The sequence below is a fragment of the Salvelinus alpinus genome, chromosome 16 (assembly GCF_045679555.1).
Source record: "Salvelinus alpinus chromosome 16, SLU_Salpinus.1, whole genome shotgun sequence".
Taxonomy (NCBI): domain Eukaryota; kingdom Metazoa; phylum Chordata; class Actinopteri; order Salmoniformes; family Salmonidae; genus Salvelinus; species Salvelinus alpinus.
The window spans coordinates 21,486,000-21,512,856 of NC_092101.1; the positions used below are offsets into that span (position 1 = coordinate 21,486,000).

Consider the following 26,857-nt stretch of genomic DNA (forward strand, 5'->3'; position numbering starts at 1 on the left):
ATCCACCGGGAGGGCTCCCTATGGAGTCAGAGTGTATCCCTCGCTCACATTCCCACCACACTCTCCTCCTCTGCACCTAGCTCTTCTTATGAAGTCTGCTCTCTGCCTCCCCAAAAACATGCCCAACATGGATGTTGATCATTACATGTTTAACCTGTTGACGTGTAATAAAATCAGAAGTTAGATATGACAGAACTTCCAGCCTCTTGCTTACGTTACACAAACATTTAGAGCCTGGTTTTACTTTAGTCAAGAACCCATTGTAATTGTATCTAATATATTCTACCACTACATACATAATATACACTGAGTGTACACCTTCTACCCCCAAGCCATAAGACACCTGAACATCTAATCAAGCGGCTACCCAGACTATTTGTATTGCCTCCCCATCTTTTACACTGCTGCTACTCTCTGTTGTTATCATCTATTCATAGTCACTTTAATAACTCTACCTACATGTACATATTACCTCAATTACCTCGACTAAACGGTGCCCCCGCACATTGACTCTGTACCGGTACTCCCTGTATATAGTCTCGCTATTATTATTTTACTGCTGCTCTTTAGTTACTTGTTACTTTTATTTCTTATTCTTATTCGTATTTTTTTTTATATATATACACTACCGTTCAAAAGTTTGGGGTCACTTAGAAATGTCCTTGTTTTCCATGAAAAAATACATAACGTGAGTTGCAAAATGAATAGGAAATATAGTCAAGACGTTGACAAGGTTATAAATAATGATTTTTAATTGAAATAATAATTGTGTCCTTCCAACTTTGCTTGTAATTGTGACCTCCAATAATTGTGTTCTCCATTTGCAGCAATTACAGCCTTGCGGACCTTTGGCATTCTAGTTGTCAATTTGTTGAGGTATTCTGAAGAGATTGGCACTTCTTACGTACCATACGGTCAAGCTGCTCCCACAACAGCTCAATAGGGTTGAGATCCGATGACTGTGCTGGCCACTCCATTATAGACAGAATACCAGCTGACTGCTTCTTCCCTAAATAGTTGTATAGTTTGGAGCTGTGCTTTGGGTCATTGTCCTGTTGTAGGAGGAAATTGGCTCCAATTAAGCACCGTCCACAGGGTAAGGCATGGCGTTGCAAAATGGAGTGATAGCCTTTACCATCACCCCAGACCATCACATTGCCTCCACCATGCTAGACAAGCACTCCTCCAGCCTCTTTTCATTTTTTCTACATCTCACGAATGTTCTTCTTTTGTAATCCGACCACCTCAAACTTAGATTTGTCTGTCCAAAACACTTTTTTCAATTTTCCTCTGTCCAGTGTGTTCTTTTGCCCATCTTAATCTTTTATTTTTTTTGGCCAGTCTTAGATATGGCTTTTTCTTTGCAACTCTGCCTAGAAGGCCAGCATCCCGGAGTCACCTCTTCACTGTTGACGTTGAGACTGGTGTTTTGCGGGTACTATTTAATGAAGCTGCCAGTTTAGAACTCTAATGTACTTGTCCTCTTGCTCAGTTGTGCACCGGGGCCTCCCACTCCTCTTTCTATTCTGGTTAGTGCCAGTTTGCTCTGTTCTGTGAAGGCAGTAGTACACAGCGTTGTACGAGATCTTCAGTTTCTTAGCAATTTCTCGCATGGAATAGCCTTCATTTCCCAGAACAAGAATAGACGGATGAGATTCAGAAGAAAGTTCATTGTTTCTGGCCATTTTGAGCCTGTAATCGAACCCACAAATGCTGTTGTTATGTCCGTCGTTGAAGGAATGAGACCAAAGCGCAGCGTGGAAAGTGTTCATGATAATTTAATACAGAAACACAGACAAAACAACAAAATATAAATGAACGTAAAGTTCTGCAGGGTTAGACAGCTACTGTGCAAAAACAAGATCCCACAAACTAGGGTGGAAAACAGGCTGCCTACGTATGATTCCCAATCAGAGACAACGATAGACAGCTGCCTCTGATTGGGAACCCTACCCGGCCAACAAAGAAATAGAAAACTAGAATGCCCACCCAAATCACACCCTGACCTAACCAAATAGAGAAATATAAAGGCTCTCTAAGGTCAGGGCATGACAGTACCCCCCCCCCCCCCCCCCTCCAAAGGTGCGGACTCCGGCCGCAAAACCTGACTCTATGAGGGAGGGTCCGGGTGGGCATCTAGCCTCGGTGGCGGCTCCGGTTCTGGGCTTAGACCCCGCTCCGCTTGCTGATCCCTCCGCTTCCGTCGAACCAGACCGCGGATCGCCGCCGGAGGCTCCGGACTGTAGATCATTGCCGGAGGAACCAGACTGTAGATCGTCGCCGGGGACTCCGGACCGTGGATCGTTGCCGGACGCTCCGGACCGTGGATCGTCGCCGGAGGCTCTGGACTGCAGACCGTCGCTGAGGACTCTGGACTGCGTACAGTCGCTGGAGACTCTGGACTGCAGACCGTCGTAGGAGGTTCCGGACTGTGGACCGTCGTTGGAGGTTCCAGACTGTGAAACGTTCGCCGGAAGCTTTGAACTGGGAACTGTCGCCGGAAGCTCTGGACTGGGAACTGTCGCCGGAAGCTCTGAACTGGGACCTGTCGCCGGAAGCGCTGGCGACTGGAACCTGTCGCCGGAAGCGCTGGCGACTGGAACCTGTCGCCGGAAGCGCTGGCGACTGGGACCTGTCGCCGGAAGCGCTGGCGACTGGGACCTGTCGCCGGAAGCGCTGGCGACTGGGACCTGTCGCCGGAAGCTCTGGACTGGGAACTGTCACCGGAAGCTCTGGACTGGGAACTGTCGCCGGAAGCTCTGGACTGTGGAGGCGCACTGGAGGCCTGATGCGTGGGACCGGTACAGGTGGCACCGGGCTGATGACACACACCCCAGGGCGAGTGCGCGGAGGAGACACAGGACGCACCGGACTGGGGAGGCGCACCGGAGGCCAGATGCGTGAAACCAGTGCACATGACACCGGACTGGTGTCACGCTCCTCAGCACGCCCGCTCTGCAGCGCTCTCAACGCCAGCACCTCTCTCCGGAATCTTGCATCAAGCTCCTCACTCGACTCCCTGACTGGCTCAGGTTCACCCCTCGGCTCCGCCGACCACTCCTTGTGCCCCCCCCAACAAAACTGGAATGCCCACCCAAATCACACCCTGACCTAACCAAATAGAGAAATAAAAAGGCTCTCTAAGGTCAGGGCGTGACAGCTGTGTCTCCAGATACTCAACTAGTCTAAAGAATGCCAGTTTTATTGCTTATTTAATCAGCACAACAGTTTTCAGCTGTGCTAACATGATTGCAAAAGGGTTTTCTAATGATCAATTAGCCTTTTAAAATGATAAACTTGGATTAGCTAACACAACGTGCCATTGAAACAGGAGTGATGTTTGCTGATAATGGGCCTCTGTATGCCTATGTAGATATTCCATTAAAAATCAGCTGTTTCCATCTACAATAGTCATTTACAACATTAACAATGTCTACACTGCATTTCTGATCAATTTGAAGTAATTTTAAACAGACAAAAAAAATTGCTTTTCTTTCAAAAACAAAGACATTTTTAAGTGACCCCAAACTTTTGAACAGTAGTGTATATATACTTTTTTTTACTGCGTTGTTGGTTAGGGGCTCGTAAATAAGCATTTCACAGTAAGGTATTACCTGTTGTATTCGGCACGTGACTAATAAAAATTTGATTTGAAAACATTAAGAACACCTTTTTAATATTGAGTTGCACCCCCCCACACACTTTTGCCCTCAGAACTGCCTCAAATTCTTGACACAAACTGGTGCGCCTGACACCTACTACCATACCCCGTTCAAAGGCACTTAAATCTTTTGTCTTGCCCATTCACCCTCTAAATGGCACACATACACAATCCATGTCTGAATTGGCTCAAGGCTTAGAAATCCTTCTTTAACTGGTCTCTTCCCCTTCATCTACAATGATTGAAATGGGATCAATAAGGGATCATAGCTTTCACCTGGTCAGTCTATGTCATGGAAAGAGCAGGTGTTCATAATGTTTCATATACTCAGCAATTACTGTTCCTTACATGTTTTTCAGAAAATCCGGCACATCTTTACAGATTTTCAGATCTGTAAAGACCAGAGCATATTGAGTACTCTGTTTTTGAGCTATCTAATTTGAATATGTGTGACTCTACCTCCTGCCTTTCGGTCTTTGAGCCCACACAGTACCTCTCTGCTGTGATATGCTGCTGGTCGTATGAGTGGGAACAAACTGTTTCAAAACCCTGCTGTGTTCAAATGTCTTTTTGCTGTTACATTCATCATTCCTTATACAGCAATCTTCCTATTTATTATTAAAGACAGAACATCGAGAGGAACATATACTGTCTTCTCACTAGACTAGAGATACATTTCCAGCTATTTCCAAACTATCTAATCACACCTACCCCATCCCAGCATGTCTAAAGCAGCTATTAATATCTATACTAAGATTCCCTTCAAGTCGCTCAAAGCAGTAACCACCTTCCACCTCCTAAACCACGGCCCAGATTACAGTAATGAGGAGGTAGAGCACTCAAACAGAACCCTGGAGTTCACTAATTGAAACTACTGGGCTCTCCTGAATATTCCCTTTATTTTGTCTGTCTAAAATAGACACCTGGCTTTTAATCACCGTCTGGCTGGGTTGGGTTGGGGAGTATTGGAGGTCTGGACTCTTTTCCTTGCTGTTTCAGGAGAGCCTGTTGACTCAGTGTGTGGCGCTGCCTGCCTGCCGCTGACGGTCTCATTATCACGTCTCTCCTATTCTCTGCTTCTCCTCCGCTCATAGTCACACAGACGGAGGAATCCTGGGAGAGAAGGTGGGGAAGGAGAGAGAGCGTTAGGGATGGAGGGCACTGTGACTGGAACGAGGATGAACACAGAGGCCAAGAGGAAAGACAGGGTCCAGTCTGATCATCCATGTTCACTGACTATGAAACACACAGCTTTTACAGTACCATACAGTGGAGGCTCCTCAGAGGGTGAAAGGGGAGGAACATCCTTCTCAGTGATTTTTTTTATTTTTAATAATTGTAAAACATTAAAAAAGTTATCATTTTTAGATAAAACTATACTAAATATATTCACGTCACCAAATAATTGATAAAAATACACTGTTTGACATTAAGGTCTACAGTAGCCTCAACAGCAGTCTGTAGGGTAGCACCATGGTGTAGCCAGAGGACAGCTAGCTTCCGTCCTCCTCTGGGTACATTGACTTCAATAAAAAACCTAGGAGGCTCATTCCATAGATGTACACAGTAATTATAACAAATTCCTGAGGACGTCCTCCAACCTATTAGAGCTCTTGCAGCATGAACGGACATGTTGTTCACCCAAGCAAAGGATCAGAGTACTGAAAGCATAAGCTATCTAGCACTGCAGTGCATAACATGTGGTGAGTAGTTGGCTCAAAGAGAGATAAAGACAATACTTGACCAGTTTTGAACAAATTAATTTCTTAAAAAATGAAGGAGAAGTGAGAGAGTGAGTTTCACGTACTTAGCTAACAAATACAGCTAGCTAGTTTGCCTACTTAAAAACCCTGCTCAAACAGAGGAATGCTATTTTAGTTAGCTGGCTATGACTATCCAACAAAACACTGGAACTCAAAGTAAGCTTTTGGTTTGACTAATTTATTGCCATGAGGCCCGCCTGTGTAAGTGCTAAACTGCTAACTGACTGTACACTGTAACGTTACTGCATGGTTGTAGCAGGTTTACTGACACATTAGTTCTATTAGCTATGTTGACTATGACATTACTTTAGCTAATATGATGACAGCGATGTAGGCTGTGTGTAATGGTTATGATATGGTTTGGCTTGGAAAGGTTTTTCCGCCTGGTAACAAACAGCTGATGTGTTGTGCATTGAAGTCTACAAGCGAAGGGAAAGGTGAGAGGAGGAGAGCGCATAGATGCGAGAAGGAAAACAACATGGCTGCCATGAAAGGGAACCATGTTTACGTGTGATCAGGGGTGTATTCCTTCCGCTGATTCTGTTGAAAAAACGTTTCTTAAACAGAAGCAAACAGATCGAAATGGGGATAAACATTTGCAACTGTTGGACTAGTGATTATACCCTAGATCAGCTAGACGCAGGCAAGAGTGTGCAAGGTGGTATTGAATGTGTCACTGTCTGTCCATGTGTCACTGTCTGTCACCTCAAAATTTTCTCTCGACCTGTGTGCACCTACGTTGTCAACTTTCATTCATAGATTGTAGAATCCTCATATAGTAGCCTAAGCCTATCGCTGTTGCATTGAAGTGGCTGAATGGAATATGAATGACAGTCATCCAATATGCTGTAATAGAAATATGGCCTCCCGGGCCTCCCGAGTGGCACAGCGGTCTAAGGCACTGCATCGGAGATCTGGAGGCGTCACTTTGATCCCGGTCTGTGTTGCAGCCGGCCGCGACCAGGAGACCCATGAGGCGGAACGCAATTGGCCCAGCGTCGTCTGGGTTAGGGGAGGGTTTGGCCGGCTGTGATTTCCTTGTCCCATCTCACTCTAGCGACTCCTTTTGGCGGCCGGGCTCATGCTTCGGTCGTCAGCTGTACGGTGTTTCCTCTGATACATTGGTGCGGCTGGCTTCCGGATTAAGCGATCAGTGTGTCAAGAAGCAGTGCGGCTTGGCGGTGGTCGTGTTTTGGAGGATGAATGGCTCTCGACCTTCGCTTCTCCCGAGTCCGTACTGCAGTTGCAGCGATGGGACAAGACTGTAACTACCAATTGGATATCACGAAAAAGTGTTAAAAAATGATAAAATAAATAAATCCCTCATCTTAAAAAGGCACCGACCGCCACTGGTATCACGGTATGCTGTATATGTATGGGTTTTGTTATAGTATACAGTTGAAGTTGGAAGTTTACATACACTTAGGTTGGAGTCATTAAAACTCGTTTTTCAACCACTCCACAAATTTCTTGTTAACAAACTATAGTTTTCGCAAGTCGGTTAGCACATCTACATTGTGCATGACACAAGTAATTTTTCCAACAATTGTTTACAGACAGATTATTTCACTTATAATTCACTGTATCACAATTCCAGTGGGTCAGAAGTTTACATACACTAAGTTGACTGTGCCTTTAAACAGCTTGGAAAATTCCAGAAAATTATGTCATCGCTTTAGAAGCTTTGGATAGGCTAATTTACATAATCTGAGTCCATTGGAGGTGTACCTGTGGATGTATTTCAAGTCCAACCTTCAAACTCAGTGCCTCTTTGCTTGACATCATGGGAAATCAGCCAAGACCTCTAAAAAAAATGGTCTCCTAGAGATCGTACTTTGGTGCGAAAAGTGCAAATCAATCCCAGAACAACAGCAAAAGACCTTGTGAAGAGTTTACACTGAGTTTAAATGTATTTGGCTAAGGTGTATGTAAACTTCCGACTTCAACTGTACCTGTCAGGATGGAGCAATGTTTCAAGTATAGCTATATCTGTCATTCTTTTATACAAGATCTGAAGATTTTTTTGTGCTAGAGATCTAAATATGGTCTGTTTTTATTATGTACAGTATGTCTCCTCAGATTTGAGTGCCTCCAAAAAGGTTGCAAGGTTGGATGTTCAAAGTAAAGACATTTATCAGGAAAGGTTCAAAACTTGTACAGGTTCGGTAATAGTGTGATAAACATATTGCACAGACATAACACCCTTCTATGACACTAAAGTGGTCATCCTAACTAACCTAAGACAGGGAATTTTTACTAGGATTAAATGTCAGGAATTGTGAAAAACTGAGTTTATATGTATTTGGTTAAGGTGTATGTAAACTGACTTCAACTGTATTAACATACCATAGTATCCCTTCTTAATGTAATATGTTTAAATTATTCACTTTAAATGCATTTACACATTAGCTCTCTAAATAATGTCTGTGTGGGTCTCAGGCTTATATTTTGTAGAAGTGCATACAGCAGCGGGACCAGATAAGTGATTTACCACTGGGGTGCAGTAGGATGCCCTATTATTTCCCTTATGCACCAGAACCAATGAGGTGCAGCTGAATGCTCTGTTATTTTTACCTGGTGGGGCCAAGACAATGAGGTGCCATGGGATGCTCTATCTATCTGAGAGGAGCACAGAGAGGAAAGGACACACACACACACAACCACACACAGGTCGTTCCACCTTAAAGAGCTCAAGAAAGAGGATTTCAACAACCACCATCTCAGATTGTTCACCTAATAGCAGGAACAGCACCATCTAGTGGTCAGAACCTTGTAATATCAGGATGTACGATGGGACATAAACCTACCAACTTCTATGACTAATTTCTCTGAACAGGGGGATAAAAACATCACCAAATTCACTGAGAAGACATAACATAGGATGAAGAAACAATACTCCGAGGAGCAGTTCCATACTACTTGTCAGACATATTTATTTATTTTATTTATTTAACCTTTATTTAACTTGGCAAGGCAGTTAAGAACAAATTCTTATTTACAATGATGGCCTACCAAAAGGCAAAAGGCCTCCCGCGGGGACGGGGGCTGGGATAAAAAAATGTTTTTAAAAAATGAATAAAAAATATAGGATTAAACACACATCATGACAAGAGAGACAACACAACAATACATAAAGAGAGACCTAAGCCAACAACATAGCAAATCAGCAACACATGACAACAAAATGGTAGCAACACAACATGGCAGCAGCACAACATGATAGCAGCACAAAACATGGTACAAACATTATTGGGCACAGACAACAGCACAAAGGACAAGAAGGTAGACACAACAATACATCATGCAAAGCAGCCACAACTGTCAGTAAGAGTGTCCATGATTGAGTCTTTGAATGAAGAGATTGAGATAAAAATTGTCCAGTTTGAGTGTTTATTGCAGCCAGTCGCTAGCTACAGCAAACAGAGAAGACGAGCGACCCAGGGATGTGTGTGCTTTGGGGACCTTTAACAAAATTGACTGGCAGAACGGGGGTTGTATGTGGAGGATGAAGGCTGCAGTAGATATCTCAGACAGGGGGGAGTGAGGCCTAAGAGGGTTTTATAAATAAGCATCAACCAGTGGGGCTTGCGATGGGTATACAGAGATGGCCAGTTTACAGAGGTGTATAGAGTGCAGTGATGTGTCCTATAAGGAGCATTGGTGGAAAATCTGATGGCTGAATGGTGAAAAACATCTAGCCGCTCGAGAGCACCCTTACCTGCCTATCTATAAATGACATCTCCGTAATCTAGCATAGGTAGGATGGTTATCTGAATCAGGGATAGTTTGGCAGCTGGGTTGAAAGAGGAACGATTACGATAGAGGAAACCACGTCTAGATGTAACTTTAGCCTGTAGCTTTGATATGTGCTGAGAGAAGGACAGTTTACTGTCTAGCAATGCTCCCAAGTACTTGTATGAGGTGACTAACTGAGGTGGCTGCTCTAAACCCTCAGATGTAGTAATCTGAGAGACATTCTTCTTACCAAACCACATGACCTTTGTTTTGGAGGTGTTCAGAACAAGGTTAAGGGCAGAGAAAGCTTGTTGGACACTAAGAAAGCTTTGTTGTAGAGTGTTTAACACAAAATCTGGGGAGGGGCCAGCTGAGTATAAGACTGTATCTGCATATAAATGGATGAGAGAGCTTCCTACTGCCTGAGCTATTTTGTTGATGTAAATTGTGAAGAGCATGGGGCCTAGTATTGAGCCTTGGGGTACTCCCTTGGTGACAGGCAGTGGCTGAGATAGCAGATGTTCTGACATTATACACTGCTCACTTTGAGAGAGGTAGTTAGCAAACCAGGCCAAAGACCCCTCAGAGACACCAATACTCCTTAGCCGGCCCACAAGAATGGAATTGTCTACCGTATCAAAAGCTTTGGCCAAGTCAATAAAAATAGCATCACAACATTGTTTAGAAACAAGGGCAATGGTGACATCATTGAGGACCTTTAAGGTTGCAGTGACACATCCATAACCTGAGCGGAAACCAGATTGCATACCAGAGATAATGCTATAGACATCAAGAAAGGCAGTCAGTTGATTATTGACAAGTTTTTCCAAAACTTTTTTTGATAAACTGGGCAAAATAGAAAAAGGCCTGTAACAGTTAGGATCAGCTTGATCTCCCCCCTTTAAATAAAGGACGAACCGTGGCTGGCTTCCAAGCAATGAGCACCTCCCCAGAGAGGAGAGACAGGTTAAAAAGTTCAGAGATAGGCTTGGTGATGATAGGGGCAGCAACCTTAAAGAAGAAAGGGTCTAAACCATCTGAACCAGATGTTTTTTTGGGGTCAAGTTTAAGGAGCTCTTTTAGCACATCGGACTCAGTGACCGCCTGTAGGGAGAAACTTTGGGGGAAAAGAGGGAGGAGCATTGGGGCTAGTCACATTGGAAGGAGTGGGAGATGAGGAAATGTTGGATGGGCAAGGAGGCATGGTTGAGTCAAATAGGAATCCTGACTTAATAAAGTGGTGATTTAAAGAGCTCTGCCATGTGCTTCTTATCACATTAAGGGATATGTGCAGCTGTGAGGAGGAGGGTTTATTCTCCAGGTCTTTAACCGTTTTCCAGAACTTCTTGGGATGCGACCCACAGAGAGAGAACTGCTCCTTAAAGTAACTAACTTTGGCCAGTCAGCCTGAGCATGCGTGTACCGAGCCTTTCGCCAAATTAAATTCTTGAGGTGGAGTAACTCTGCAAGATCACGGTCGAACTAGGGGCTGAACTTGTTTTTAATTCTCATTTTCTATATGGGGGCATGTTTGTTAAATATATTTTTTTAAAGGTCCAAGTGTCTCCGACATCCACCCCCTCAAGCTGATTCTTGACCATTTTACAGAGGCCAGTTCATGAAGGAAGGCTTGCTCATTAAAGTTTTTTAGCAAGCATCTATGACAAATCAGGACAGGTCGTTTCATTGAGCAGCCATTACGAACACAGGCTGTAAAACAGTGATTACTCAGGTCATTACAGAAAACACCAGTCTGATACCTATCAGTATTATTTGTGAGGATAACATCGAAGGAGAGTAGCCTTTTCTGGGTGTTTAGAGTCGTACCTTGTGGGATTGGTAATAATCTGAGGAAGATTGAGGGAGTCCCATTGCTTTAGGTCTTGGTCAGGTGGTTTAAGCATGTCCCAGTTTAGGTCACCTCGCAGGACAAATTCAGACTTAGTGTAAGGGGCCAGGAGAGAGCTTAGTGCAGGTAGGGTACAGGCTGGTGCTGATGGAGGACGATAGAGAACTTCTACTTTATATTTGTTGTTAGGGTGGGATTGGTGTAGATTGTGGGGGTCTGTGGGTGGTTATTGACCATTTCTTTGTATTCCTCATGTCTTACTCATTGTTAAAAAAAACCGTTTTGTCCAAATTGGATGTTAGGTACTGTATTAATTGAACATTATATGAATCCTATAAATTAAAATCTGAGATCAAATTATGTTTCAACAAAATAATGTTGCAGGAATGCTAATCTTATCTCATTCTAACTACAGAAATGATTTAAAAGAAATCTGATATGGCGGGTGTCATGGCTTGCTGAAATGACATGGAAACACACACACACACACACACACACACACACACACACACACACACACACACACACACACACACACACACACACACACACACACACACACACACACACACACACACACACACACACACACACACACACACACACACACACACACACACACAAACAGAGAGAGAGACAGACACTGCATCTGTTCCCAGAGCTGCTTTGTTCTCTCTCAGAAGAACATTCATCCATCCACCCCCACTCTCTCTTTACCTACTTGCCTGCTTGGCTAAGAGGCCATGGGGATAATAAAATAGCAAGGCGGTGTTACATAAACATAATACATACAGTGGGGCAAAAAAGTATTTAGTCAGCCACCAATTGTGCAAGTTCTCCCAAGTTCTCCCACAAAAGATGAGAGAGGCCTGTAATTTTCATCATAGGTACACTTCAACTATGACAGACAAAATTTGAAAAAAAAATCCAGAAAATCACATTGTAGGATTTTTAATGAATTTATTTGCAAATTATGGTGGAAAATAAGTATTTGGTCAATAACAAAAGTTTATCTCAATACTTTGTTATATACCCTTTTTAAAAAACATGCAATATTACTAGTGTTGATAGATTACTTTACTTTAATAAAATATTTGTTATATTTGATGACTGTTCCAAGGCATCATCTCATCTCTATAGAGCTGCTGCTAAGGCATACTTTTATGACTTATATGGCTATCAGTCACTAGAGATCATGTATTTTCAGGTAGAGATACCTCGCAAAGCATCTGCTTTCTATCCCTCTCGCGCGTTCTCTCTTGTCTCTGTCGACGAGGTCTCCATGTCTGCTCCACAGACCAGACAGGTAAGCGGGTGCGCAATGGGTTATGGTCATTGTAGTTAATTACCACATTTTCTGCGCTAAACTATGTAGAATATTGGCCTGTTGGAAACCACAAGTCCCTAATACATCATACTGATCGGCTTGATCTGATTCATCTCTACAGAAACTGAGCATCGAGCACACAGGAGAACAAAAAAAACTAACAAAATGGAATTCAAATAATTGAACTGACATCATTTAATTAGTTATTTAAAAATCGAAAAATAACTGATATTTCGGTTAATTTCTCAGCTCTAAATATTACCAAGGACAAAGGCAAAAGCACCTCAAAAATAGGGCAAATCGCCCATAAACTCACGCCTCTAAGTGGCAGAGCTATATACCTACACAAGTAGCTTTTTATGAATGAGGAGAATGGCATTCTAAAAGGACCTGCCCTAACCTGGCATAAACCATTTTAAGTTGTTTCAAGTTTTAATGTCACATGCACAAGTACTGTGAAATGCCTTTCTTGCAAACTCAAATCCCAACAATACAATAATTAATAACAATGTAACACTGGGAAAAAAACAGAGAAATAAGAAGAAATATGAAGAACACAGGAAGTAAGTAGGCTACTATATACAGGGTCAGTTCCAATATCATGTTTACAATGTGCAGGGATACTGGAGTGATGGAGGTAGATACACTATATATACAGAAATATGTGGACACCCCTTAAGATTTGTGGATTCGGCTATTTCAGCCACACCCGTTGCTGACAGGTGTATAATATCAAGCACACAGCCATGCAATCTCCATAGACAAACATTGCCATTAGAATGGCCTTACTGAAGAGCTCACTGACTTTCAATGTGGCACAGTCATACAGTAGGATGCCACCTTTCCAACAAGTCAGTTTGTCAAATTTCTGTCCTGCTAGAGTTACCCCGGTCAACTGTAAGTGCTGTAATTGTGAAGTGGAAATGTCTAGGAGCAACAATGGCTCAGTCGTGAAGTGGTAGGCCACACAAGCTCACAGAATGGGACTACGGAGTGCTGAAGCATGTAGCGCAAAAAAATTGTCTGTCCTAGCGCGTAATATTTAGCTACATCCTAAAAAATATTGCAGTTTTGAAACTGCAGTAAAAATGCAGTAATACTGCACCATAACTGCAATTATATTGCACTCTTACTGCAGTTACAGTATACTGCAGTATACCACAGTTATACTGCACTCTGACTGCAATCTTTTTTCATAAGGGACGTTGCAATAAAAAATGTTTGATTTGACTAGCGATAGTGGTTATGAGCCGGAGACTATGGTGAATTCCAGGACAGTAGGACTCCCTGTTATAGGTACGGCTCAAGCTGTTGGATTGGCGTTTGGTACCAACGGTTATTTTTTTTATACGGTCCCGGGGAGAGTTGGAGGAAGAACTCCCAATACAGTTTCCTTCTTTTTGTCACGTCTCTGTGTCTCATTCCTAGGATTTCGTCAGTGAATAGGTACCGCCTTTCACAGTTAATTATCCTAGCCTGCTACGTTAATTCTCCTATCCTGCTACGTTAATTCTCCTAATCTGGTACGTTAGTTCTCCTAACCCGTTACGTAACACACCATGCGTCCCGACAAACCATCAGGATCTCCACACAGGGTATGACCCATGAAGACGCATTAAGACACGAAAAAACATCACTCAATCAAAACAGTCTTAATATTCCACACCTTCATAACACGATTCCCACATGGCTATATTTCAATGACACAGCTTAAGGAAGAGATGCAAACACCTGTTCTAATTAGCTATCTAGCGTCTCCGAACACCTGTGTGTGGAACATTGTCAGGACAGTGGGTGCTTGGCACAGTTGTTGTGGCACAGCACTTGAAATTAATGTTGCTGTCAGACACATAGTCAGACATTAGTCTGGAATGCTGTGAAAATAGGTCATCTGTGGATGGTGGAGACATGGAGGGTCCCCTTAGCTTGGCTCTAGCTGCGCTGAGCACTCCTACCCCTCTCTCACTCTCTATGGCTGGAACCTGGCTGTATTAATGTCTGCTTGGTGTTGAAAGGGACAGGTCGCTCTAATTCTGATGAATGGTCATCCCAGGGAAGAGGGGAAGAGCGAAGGAGAGACACTGAGAAAAAAAGATACGGTTTAATTTGTGTCAGGGCTCTCCGTAAACTCATTAATCATCTCAGCTCTCTGTGATCTAGTCCTCTTCCTGGCCGCTGTTTCAACAGGATCTCCCACAATGCACCGCTTCAGTGCTCCCCAGTAGCCACAACTCACCACGTTACCTCCTGTTTCACACAACCCTCGTCTATTGCTCATACACACACACATGACGGTGTATCTATCTCACCTCCCTAAAGAAGGCCTGGATAGTTGGATAAAACAATAGCTCTCAGGGATGATGGTGTGTAGGGTACTCTCCACTAGTGTTTCTGTATTCATGCATTCCATCATCTGCCAGACTGTGGGCTGCTATGGCCAATCCACATCCAGTGTGCCCTCTCTTGGTCCATGGTAATTCTCCTGTGGAGAAGTGGCCGTTTCAACGTCATACCATTAGTACAGTACATCATAATATTGCACATATACATCAAACAGGCACACGTAAACATACACACGCATGCACACACAAAACACACAAACATTTCTGTTATGATTATGAAGAATTTACCAGTGGTGTTAATGCACAGTAGCAGTGATCCTGGTCCGTCACATAAATGGTAATGTGTGAATTAATGGTGTAGGGAAAGCATTGACTGTGTTTAAGGCCTATCAGTGCTTTATGGCTGGCTCACAGCCCCCTAACGTGTGTGTACTGCTTTAAATGCTGACTCCATTAGCTAGGCAGCTCGTTCTGATGCGATGGTCCATCGTTTCTCTAAGGCTTTAATTCAATACCTTGTATAATCCTGCGTCTGTAATGCACCAAATGTCCTAATGTGGTGAGGCCTTGCTCAGTCATGCCTGCGCAAGATTGATTTCAGTTGGGCCACTTATCTGTGGTAGACTGGCTGTGTCTGAGTGGATTGTGGGCCGCTAACAGCCAATACCAGCGTTCAGAGAGGTATATTAATACACTGGGAAATGGAGGGAAAACATATGCAGGGCCATACTCTCGGTCTCTCGCACTCGCACTAATCTCTCTCTCCATGACTTGGACGGACGTGCTGATTGATTGAAGCCTTGCTCTAACTTGTTGTGTGTCTGTTCTCCACAGTGGGAGGAGGTGAGTGGCTATGATGAGAACCTCAACACCATCAGGACCTACCAGGTGTGTAACGTGTTCGAGCCCAGCCAGAACAACTGGCTCCTCACCACCTTCATCGACAGACGAGGGGCTCAGCGTGTCTATGTGGAGATGCGTTTCACTGTACGTGACTGCAGCTCCATCCCTAGTGTCCCCGGCTCCTGTAAGGAGACTTTCAACCTCTACTACTACGAGACAGACTCGGTCATCGCCACCACCAAGGGAACCTCCTTCTGGATGGAAGCTCCCTACCTGAAGGTGGACACCATCGCGGCCGACGAGAGTTTCTCCCAAGTGGACTTCGGCGGACGATTGATGAAGGTCAACACGGAGGTGCGGAGCTTTGGCCCTCTCTCCCGTAATGGGTTCTACTTGGCCTTCCAGGACTACGGGGCCTGCATGTCCCTGCTGTCAGTACGTGTCTTCCATAAGAAATGCCCCAGCGTGGTGCAGAATTTCGCCATCTTCCCAGAGACGATGACGGGCGCCGAGAGCACCTCACTGGTCATCGCCAGAGGCACGTGCATCGCTAACTCAGAGGAGGTGGACGTGCCCATCAAGCTGTACTGCAATGGAGATGGGGAGTGGATGGTTCCCATCGGGAGCTGCACCTGCAAGGCTGGCTTTGAGCCGGATAACGGCAATGTCTGTAGAGGTGAGATCAGTTCTCCTAATAATAACCCCTATCACGCTTTGTGTTACTGTGTCTTACTGTCCTACTGGAAATGTGAAGGCATTGTGTCTCACTGTGGAAACAGTGGTGATGATAAACAAAGTAAGGAGCAGAAAATATTTTGTTTCGTCTGGCAATCACTGTTGTCAGGGGATAGCTATGTGGGTGGCCAGACAATCAAAGACTGTACCGAGGGAAGACTGATTTGACCAGCAGCAGGCATATAATTTGAAAAGTTCATAATTTGAATCATTATTTCCCATCAAGGAACAGAAAGGGGAACGTTTTGTCTAGCACCAGTCAGAAGCACCAGTCTAGCACCAACAACTATAGGGTTCTCTCATGCTGAGATAGCTCTGATTGTATATTATTTTGGAAAAATGGTTTTAAATGTTGGTTATTCTATCGAGTAATTTGATTATCATGCTAACAAAGTTATTAAGTTAGGTTTTCCATAAACTTTTTCTGGTAGATTTAGTTCTTTGGATTTTCTACTGCAGTATCTACAGTGAGCTACCTATATGGAATGTTTTCCTCCCCCAGCACTATGTTCAGATTTAATATTTTTCTCATAGAAGGAGGACGTCTGATGTGTTCCATTCTTGATGTTACTTACAGTAGTGACCTCATTCAGGACACACACACACTCTTTTAGACTCCTACCGTATCTTCTCTCACTGATGGTCAGTCTGCCTGTATAGAGACCAGATAAGATTGATCGGCAGCCATATGGGCTGATCAATAATATAGATATTAAACCTTTCTTCCTAATATGGAGTAGAGCCTGTTTCACAGATGACCTAGTGGAGTCCTTGACTAGGGAGTCGTTGACTTTGTTCTGCCTCTGAGGTGAGCATTTAGATCAGTTAAAGAGTGGTACAGCAAGAGCTGATTACTGTACTGACGGAAACATAGGTATGTGTCATCTAATAGTGAAGACATGTTTATGAAAGGGTCACTATGTCTATAAGAGTGGATGTATGTGACAATAGGTGGATGTATGTGACAAAAGGATCAGATTCGTAATTGTAAAAAAAGGTGTAGCCACTCTGGAATGTTTTCATAAGCTTGTCTGAACATTTCTAAGTGACAGATTCTAAAGGTGTTTATCTGGGTTACTGTGACATGGTGCTGCTCTAAAAGCAAGACTTGGCCCTGCTCTGCAGTGTATTATTAGCAGCCTTGTACCCTTTATGTCTGGGATTGGTTCTGAGGATACTTCTTCCAGTCCATCTGCTCATACGCTCAATCATGCATCAGTACGTTAGCATTACCTACATGAAATATCTCTCTGATGTTTAGTTATTTGTCAGAAAGTTGAGACATTTTAGATTTTTGTCACTGCCTACTGCTGGGGATATGCGACTGTCAGTAGTCCAACACATTGGAAAGGCCTTGGAGTGCTTCATGAAAGTCTCATTTATCATTACAAAAAAAGCCTTGTGAATCCAGCCCCAGAAGTGTTAATAAAGATGTGATGACAGCTCATCAACACCTTGTGGCTGGCCAGAGAATAGGATAGGAGAGATACTGCTTGCTGGAGAGATGTGGTGAGTTGAAGTCCGGCTGACCGTTTAGGTCTCCAGTTGCTCTCCATACAAGATCCAACCCCCCCAACCTCAGGGCTTTCCGATGGTGTAGTGATAACTGCCGGCTTACTGTTGAAACCCCCACATCATAGTGCAAAAGGAAACTGCCACCTGCCACCAGTATCCACACCTGCCAATCATTGGACCATAGTGGCACTCTTGAGAAAATCACTGTGAATAAAAAATTGTATGAGGAATGAGATGATGAAGTAAAGGGGGAGAATAGTGTAGAAAGAGAGGGAGGAGAAGAGGGACAGAGATAGAGGGAGAGAGAGAAGTAGGGGCGGAGCAGAGAGAAAGAAGGAGAACAAGACAGGGAAAGACACACAGAGAGAAAGCTAATGGCGAATGCTACAGTAAATACGTGTGTTGGCCCTGTGCTGACACGTGGCCTCCACCAAGCTTGCAACTGTCAGGTATTTAATAAGAATTTCATAGATCAGCTCAGCGCTCAGCAGCATAATTAATCATGTAAATTGGCTCTGCTTGTCAGATTAAAAAGGCTAGTGCCCTCTGCCTCCCCACATCATATTAGAATCTATTTTTTCTTGTCCTCCTACGTTCTTTCCCATATTTTTTTCTTATTCAATCCTTTTCCTATAATGTCCCTTTGCTCCATTTTCTCGCAGTATCCAATAATTTCTTTCCATCGAGTCTCTAATCCATTTTGTTCTCACACCCTTTTACATCTCCCTCCTCCCTTTATCTATGCAGCTGGGGCGAGGGGGATGGAGGTGGTGGGGGGTGCACATGTGTATATGTCTTTGAATGATATTAAGTGTTCTTATTACATGTTAATTGGCCAAGTAGGGTCAAACCAGATTACTTCGCTACAGGCTTAAATTCACCTCATATCTATTCAATGCACATGATTGGAGAGAGAATGAGAGCAGAGGAGGAGAAAAAAGCAGTAAAGAAGAGTGGTCAAGGCCGCCCGCTATGGTTGGTCTGACTGAATATATTACACAGGAGAGATCATGAGAGAGGCCATAGACTCAGAATATAAATGCGGTGACTTATATTCAGTTCCTTTGTTCAATGACAGTAGATACTTTGCGCCACAGGGGCACTATAAAGTATAGATTTTGCAGAGTACAAATTCTATATAAATCAGTCAGGTTTTACATTGATGGGTGATTATTTGCTGTGGAAGTGTTCTTAAATTGTGCCAAAGGGTCTACACAGTGGCTGGTGACATAGCAGAAACTATTGTAAAGTTGAATTTGTCAAGTTGAAAGTGTCAAGTAACCTAGTGTTCCTCATCCTGTGTGACTGTTTGCCTCATCGGTACAGCACACATTCATTATTCATTAGATGGGTAGCGAACTCTCATCTCACTACTGTGCACTATTTCAATGGCCAGATCCATTGATGTCTGACTCACTCCATAGCCCCTTTTTAAGCCATCCCAGAATGCACCTCTCTCTTGCACCAGAGGCACCATACTACTGCTTCTGCATATAGATACCAGGCAGGGACAGAATGAAGAGGTGCACCAGGTCTCTCTGGCTTCCAGACACATTAGCATTAATATTTCAAATATTCAAATAACGTTATTTAACATGCAGTAGGCTGAAGCAGATGATGCCAGATTCACTGACAACTTGATTGACTGCTCATACTCAAACTGACTTATCAGGGGTTGTTATTTATGCAAGATGCCCGATTTATCAGCTGGCAGGGCTGGCACAGGTGGGCACACTGGCACTCTTGCCTGCTGTGGAGGGGACAGGACATGGGACACAAAGAGAGGGCAAAGCCACTCAAGGGGCTGAGGGCAGTTTGTCACTGTCACAGACAGAGACACACACTTCATTTGGCATTCTGCAGCAACCTCAGAGCCTGGTCTCCAAATGGAACACAGAATTGGATGGCGCCACTCGATATTCCTCTCACTCACTCTTACTCTATGGAGAGGGAATCTGTAGGCATAGCACCACCGAAGGTGATAGTCTGGGAGGTCTGGTGGAGAATGGGGCTATGCCATTTATAAGTCCTGAGGGAAGATTAAGGTCAAATAGGGACAAGAGAATGAGAGAGAGACGAGGGTGTGAGGGAGAGAAAATACAGTGCCTTCAGAAAGTATTCACAACCCTTTACTCTTCCACATTTTGTTGTGTTACAAAGTGGGATTAAAATGGATTACATTTTTTGTCAAAGATTTATACAAAATACTCTTTAATGTCAAAGTGGAGAAAAAAAATCTTACATTTGTAAAACATTCATGAAACATTAAACACTATCTTGATTAGACAAGTATTCAACCTCCTTAGTCAATACATGTTAGAATCACCTTTGGTAGCGATGTGAGTCAGTCCAGTCGCACCTGAATTGTGTAACATTTGCCTATGATTCTTTTCAAAATTCTTCAAGCTCTGTCAAATTGTTTGTTGATCATTGATAAACAACCATGTTCAAGTCTTTCCGTAGATTTACGTCAAAACTGTAAATTGGCCACTCAGGAACGTTCACTGTCATCTTGGTAAGCAATTCCAGTGTAGATTTGGCCTTATATTTTAGGTTATTGTCTTGCTGAAAGGTGAATTCCCATTGTCTGGTGGAATGCAGACTGAACCTGGTTTTCCTCTAGGATTCTGCCTGTGCTTAGCTCCATTCTGTAAATGTTTTATCCTGAAAACTCCCCAGTCCTTAACGATTACAAGCATATCCATAAGTGAAATTGGCGCCGACAGGGGGCTGCCTCGCTTCTTGCTCTTAGGAAACTTGGCAGTATATTTTTTTTAGGTATTATTTCTTACATTGTTAGCCCAGAATTTTTTAAATAATAGTAAAACAGTCGGGAAGAACTATTGGATATCAGAGTGGCGGTAACTCACCAGCACTACCAGCATCACGACCAGGAATACGACTTTCCCGAAGCAGATCCTTTGTTCGCACCCCCCAGGGCAACTGAACTGATTCCAGAAGCCGACCCTGTCAAGTTGTATAATGATAGGAGACAAGTGCAGGAATATGTAATATGGGTTTTATTTTCTCCACCCAAACAAGATGCGAGGTGTAAACATCTAATTAATACACGGGACGAGACCCGTAAAACAAGTGCACAATAACACGTAGCATGGAAGCCGATACAACAGCACAGGTGCTCACAAGACCAACGGGCATGGTAACAATAACCGACAAGGACAAATGGGAACGGAGGGCACATATATACACATACTAATCAGGGGGAATGGGAACCAGGTGTGCGTAATGAGACAAGACAGTCCGGGGTTGTTGGTAATGAATCCAGTTCAGTGACACCTAGAAGGCCGGTGACGTAGACCTCCGGAGCTGGTGAACGGAATGAGCAGCAGTACTGGAGGGATCCGTGACAGACCCAAAACAAAGCCGGCGATGGAGAGGTACTCGGAGTGATCTTCTAGTCCGATTTAGGAGGCGCGCACACCACCCACCGCTTCCGAGTATATTACTCGCTAATGTTCAGTCTCTGGATAATAAAGTTGACGAGCTCAGGGCGAGGATTTCCTTCCAATGATACATCAGGGATTGTAACATACTCTGCTTCACGGAAACATGGCTCTCTCGGGATATACTGTCCGAATCGGTCCAGCCAGCTGGATTCTCAGTTCATCGCACAGACCGAAATAAATATCTCTTTGAGAAGAAGGGCGTGTTTCATGATTAACGACTCATGGTGTAATTGTGATAACATACAGGAACTCAAGTCCTTTTGTTCACCGGATCTAGAATACCTCACAATCAAATGCCGACCGTATTATCTCCCAAAAGAATTCTCATCGGTTATAGCCACGGCTGTGTATATCCCCCCTCAAGCTGATACCTCGACAGCCCTCAAAGAACTCCGCTGGACTTTTTGCAAACTGGAAACCACATATCCTAAGGCTGCATTTATTGTAGCTGGAGAATTTAACAAATCAAATTTGAGAAAAAGGATGCTGAAGTTCTATATTGACTGTAGTACTCGCGCTGCCAAAACACTTGACCACTGTTACTCCAACTTCCGGGATGCATATAAGAACCTCCCCCACCCTCCTTTCGGCAGATCTGACCACGACTCCATTTTGCTCCTCCCTTCATATAGAAGCTCAAACAGGAAGTACCCATGCTAAGGACTATTCAACGCTGGTCTGCCCAATCGGAATCAACGCTTCAAGATTGTTTTGATCGCGCGGACTGGGATATGTTCCGGGTAGCTTCCGAGAATAACATTGACGAATACACTGATTTGGTGACTGAGTTTATCAGGAAGTGTATAGGAGATGTTGTACTCACTGTGACTATTAAAACCTACCCTAACCAGAAACCATGGATAGATGGCAGCATTCACGCAAAACTGAAAGCACGAACCATCGCAGTTAACCATGGCAAGGTGACTGGGAATATGGCACAATACAATTAGTGTCGTTTTTCCCTCCAAGACCAGCTGGACCAGCTGGCTGGTGTGTTTACAGACATATTCAATCTCTCCCTATCCCAGTCTGCTGTCCCCACATGCTTCAAGTTGGCCACCATTGTTCATGTGCCCAAGAAAGCAAAGGTAACTGAACTAAATGACTATTGCCCCGTGGCACTCACTTCTGTCATCATTAAGTGCTTTGAGAGACTAGTCAAGGATCACATTACCTCTACCTCACCTGTCACCCTAGACCCACTTCCATTTGCTTACCGCCCCAATAGATCCACAGACAATGCAATCGCCATCACACTCCACACTGCCCTATCCCATCTAGACAAGAGAAATACATATGTAAGAATGCTGTTCATTGACTATAGCTCAGCATTCAACACCAGTGTACGCTCCAAGCTCATCATTAAGCTCGAGGCCCTGGGACTGAACCCTGCCCTGTGCAACTGGGTCCTGGACTTCTTGACGGGCTGTCCCCAGTTGGTGAAGGTAGGAAACAACATTTCCACTTTGCTGATCCTCAATACTGGGGCGCCACAAGGGTGCGTGCTCAGTCCCCTCCTGTACTCCCTGTTCACCCATGACTGCGTGGCCAAACACGCCTCCAACTCAATCATCAAGTTTGCAGATGACATAACAGTAGTAGGCTTGATTACCAACAATGACGAGACCGCCTACAGGGAGGAGGTGAGGGCTCTGGGAGTGTGGTTCCAGGAAAATAACCTCTCACTCAACGTCAACAAAACAAAAGGAGATGATCGTGGACTTAATGAAACAGCAGAGGGAGCACCCCCCTATCCACATCAACGAGACCGCAGTGGAGATGGTGGAAAGCTTCAAGTTCCTCGGCGTACACATCACTGACAAACTGAAATGGTCCACCCACACACAGTGTGGTGAAGAAGGCGCAGTGCCTTGATTCCTCTTTTACTCTAGTGTTCTATTCTTACAGGGGTTTAAATATTTACATGAGTGTTCTGTTTACACAGCATATTCGGGAATAGTACTCTCTCCTTTAATATCTTCACATACAGAATCCCTATATAATGTTGTAAATCTTCAAGGGCCATCCACTTTGAACATGTGCCATTGGGAGGACGAACTTAAATACTATCTGAAGAAGAAAATGAAGAAACGGCAAAAGAATGAGTGCCGGGCTTGTACAAAATTGTTTATTTGGGGTATCAGGTTGATTGTGGAGGTCTACACACTGCAAAATGTATGGTAATTTAGACAAAAAATGCATTGAGATACCGATCTGTCATTAACATACCACTCACGACAAAAGCTCCAGCTGAAATGTCATTGCCAGAATCCTTAAATGAAATTGTGCAATGAAGCATAGGTGTAACTGTTTGATGGGTGGGTACAACATCTCCTATACACTTCCTGATAAACTCAGTCACCAGTTAACATTCTACTGCAATGATTTTACAAGTTGGATATCCACATTTTTATCTGCTTATTATCCCAATTTCAATCAGTTTAACATGTCCTTTCCACAACTCTCACATCCACATTCACTTAGTACTATTCCCGAACACACTCAGTAATCTCCCTTATTACTCCATGTGCATCTTCAATGATTCTCTTGTCGTTACTTCCTATGCACCATACAGTATGTATGTTCAACGGTTCTCTTGCCGCTACTTGCTATACATATAAAATAGCACAACATGCTCAATAACACCTGGTGCTATTAGTAGTGGCTCCAGACCACTTAGACGCTTCAAATGAATGCCTACAGATGGTTGTCAGCGGGTTTTTCCATGGTACCTTTTTGCTCTCGCTCTAGCCTTCTCCTAAGACTAGTTCTAGCCTTCTTGTCAAGACTATATATATTTTTTTTTTAAATGCAAATTAATTTAAATTGACTTACTAAAATTCAGTCTCTGTGTCTCTCAGTTGTTCGAGGATGATGTGTCTCCTCCTGGGCAGCTCACAGTAAGGGTCTGGTCTGGGCATGTCCTCATTGTCTTTTGGTCAGATGGGAATTTCCCTCACGCTTTATAAAATTTGCTAACAGTTTTCCTCGCAGACCCTCACTGTAAAGCTCCGCAGGCAGAATCAATCATCTTCTTTGTGACACCAAATTGTGGTGGAAATTCAACACCAGGGACACCGGAAGTCAATATTAAATGAATCATTCTTTATTATCAGCAAGCTAGAGAGGTTCCAACAAACTTAATATACCATAGTACACGTCGGTCGGGAGCTCCCCCAGGGCAGTCCCGTTACTTTTCTTATATACGGCTATACAAAAAAGTAAAAAAAGCATGATTTACATTATTCTTTATTCATCATTAGCTTTGGTTTCTGCACGTGACAGACCAATACCTCACAAGGCTTCTTCTCTCCAAACTGAGACCTTGAAACTGAAATATGTATGCTAGAGAGGTTCCAACAAACTTAATATACCATAGTACACGTCGGTCGGGAGCTCCCCCAGGGCAGTCCCGTTACTTTTCTTATATACGGCTATACAAAAAAGTAAAAAAAGCATGATTTACATTATTCTTTATTCATCATTAGCTTTGGTTTCTGCACGTGACAGACCAATACCTCACAAGGCTTCTTCTCTCCAAACTGAGACCTTGAAACTGAAATACCACTTTTGGTTCCCATACAGCAATGTTCTGGGCGTACTGCCAAATTACTTATACTGATAGTGAGGATTCCTCCATGCACGATCAATTAGTCACTTCCATGAACCTATCTTATTGGTTATTATAAAAGCAGCATTGATCTGATACACAAACATACAATTTTACTTCACACAGGCTTCCTGCTTTTCACTCTGTCAGTTAGGTTAGTATTGTGGAGTAACTACAATGTTGCTGATCCATCCCCCGTTTTCTCCTATCACAGCCATTAAACTTCAACTGTTTTAAAGTCACCATTGGCCTCATGGTGAAGTCCCTGAGTGGTTTCCTTCCTCTCAATCAACTGAGTTAGGAAGGATGTCTGTATTTTTGTAGGTACTGGGTGTATTGGTACACCATCCAAAGTGTAATTAATAACTTTACCATGCTCAAAGGGATATTCAATGTCTGTTTTTGTTTTTTACCAATCTAGTAAAACCTCCATGGTCTTTGTGGTTGAGTCTGTGTTTTGAAATGTACTGCTCGACTGAGAGACCTTACAGATAATTGTATGTCTGGGGTACAGAGATGAGGTAGTCATTCAAAAAGTATGTTAAACACTTATTGCATACAGAGTGAGTCCATGCCACTTATGTGACTTGTTAAGCAAACGTTTACTCCTAAACGTATTTAGGCTTGCCATGACAGAGGTTGAACATTTATTGACTAAAATTTTGAAAAACAATTCCACTTTGACATTATGGGGTATTGTGTGTAGGCCAATGACAATAACATCTGAATGAAATCCATTTTAAATTCAGGCTGTAACACAACAAAATGTGGAAAAAGTAAAGGGGTGTGAATACCTTTTGAAGGCACTGTGCCTTTGTTTCAGTTTGCATGTGATAAAGAGCAACTTGGTATTTGCAGACCTGGGTTCAAATCCTATTTAGGGTATTTCAATTACTTTCAAAGACATTTGGAAGTAAGTATTTGGATATTTCTTATTTCTTATTTGGAAACGTAGTTGAATATTGGAATGTATTTGGAAATACACCTGGAAAATATATATTATTATTGTTATTGATTTTATATACATTTTTTATGGGGAGGATTAGCTTTAATACTGCAGATTGTAGCTTCCATCAATGTATTTACCTGCATCATTTCCAATCCCCCATATTTTTTTTGTAAATATAGTACCAGTCAAGTTTGGTTTTTCTTTATTTTTACTATTTTCTACATTGTAGAATAATAGTGAAAACATCAAAACTATGAAATAACACATATGGAATCATGTAGTAACCAAAAAAGCGTTTAAAAAATGATTTTAGATTCTTCAAAGTAGTCACTCTTTGCCTTGACAGCTTTTCACACTTGGCATTCTCTCAATCACATTCACCTGGGATGCTTTTCCAACAGTCTTGAAGGAGTTCCCACAGATGCTGAGCACTTGTTGGCTGCTTTTCCTTCCCTCTGCGGTCCAACTCATCCCAAGCTATCTCAATGGGTTGAGGTCGGGTGATTGTGGAGGCCAGGTCATCTGATGCATCACTCCATCACTCTCCTACTTCAATGTAAAAAATGATTTGTTGTTTCAACTTATTATTTCCAGTGATCTAGTTGCATGGCCTTTTTCAAGCTCAGAGTACTTCACATTTCACGGTATCCTAGCTTTTATTGCTTTTATTTTGACTAACAATAGGTGGTTAATTTGATGTATGTGAATTGTTAATTTAATTTATTATTATTTGAATCAATTTAAACCTTTTGTTAACAATAAATGTGGAGTTAAAAAATTTTTTTTTTTTTTTTTTTTCACCTTTATTTAACCAGGTAGGCTAGTTGAGAACAAGTTCTCATTTGCAACTGCGACCTGGCCAAGATAAAGCATAGCAGTGTGAACAGACAACACAGAGTTACACATGGAGTAAACAATAAACAAGTCAATAACATGGTAGAAAAAAAAGAGAATCTATATACAATGTGTGCAAAAGGCATGAGGTAGGCAATACATCGAATAATTACTATTTAGCAGATTAACACTGGAGTGATAAATCATCAGATGATCATGTGCAAGAA

General features: G+C 43.0%; 1 protein-coding gene across 2 annotated transcripts in view; it reads left to right on the plus strand.

Moving 5' to 3' along the window:
- Positions 1-26,857, plus strand: part of LOC139541128 (ephrin type-B receptor 1-like) — a 202,818-nt gene that overhangs the window by 62,461 nt on the left and 113,500 nt on the right. For both annotated transcript variants that reach the window (XM_071345388.1, XM_071345389.1), the window contains one exon: positions 15,512-16,196. In XM_071345388.1, coding sequence (XP_071201489.1) covers positions 15,512-16,196 — 685 coding nt within the window. The remainder of the gene's footprint in view (positions 1-15,511; positions 16,197-26,857) is intronic.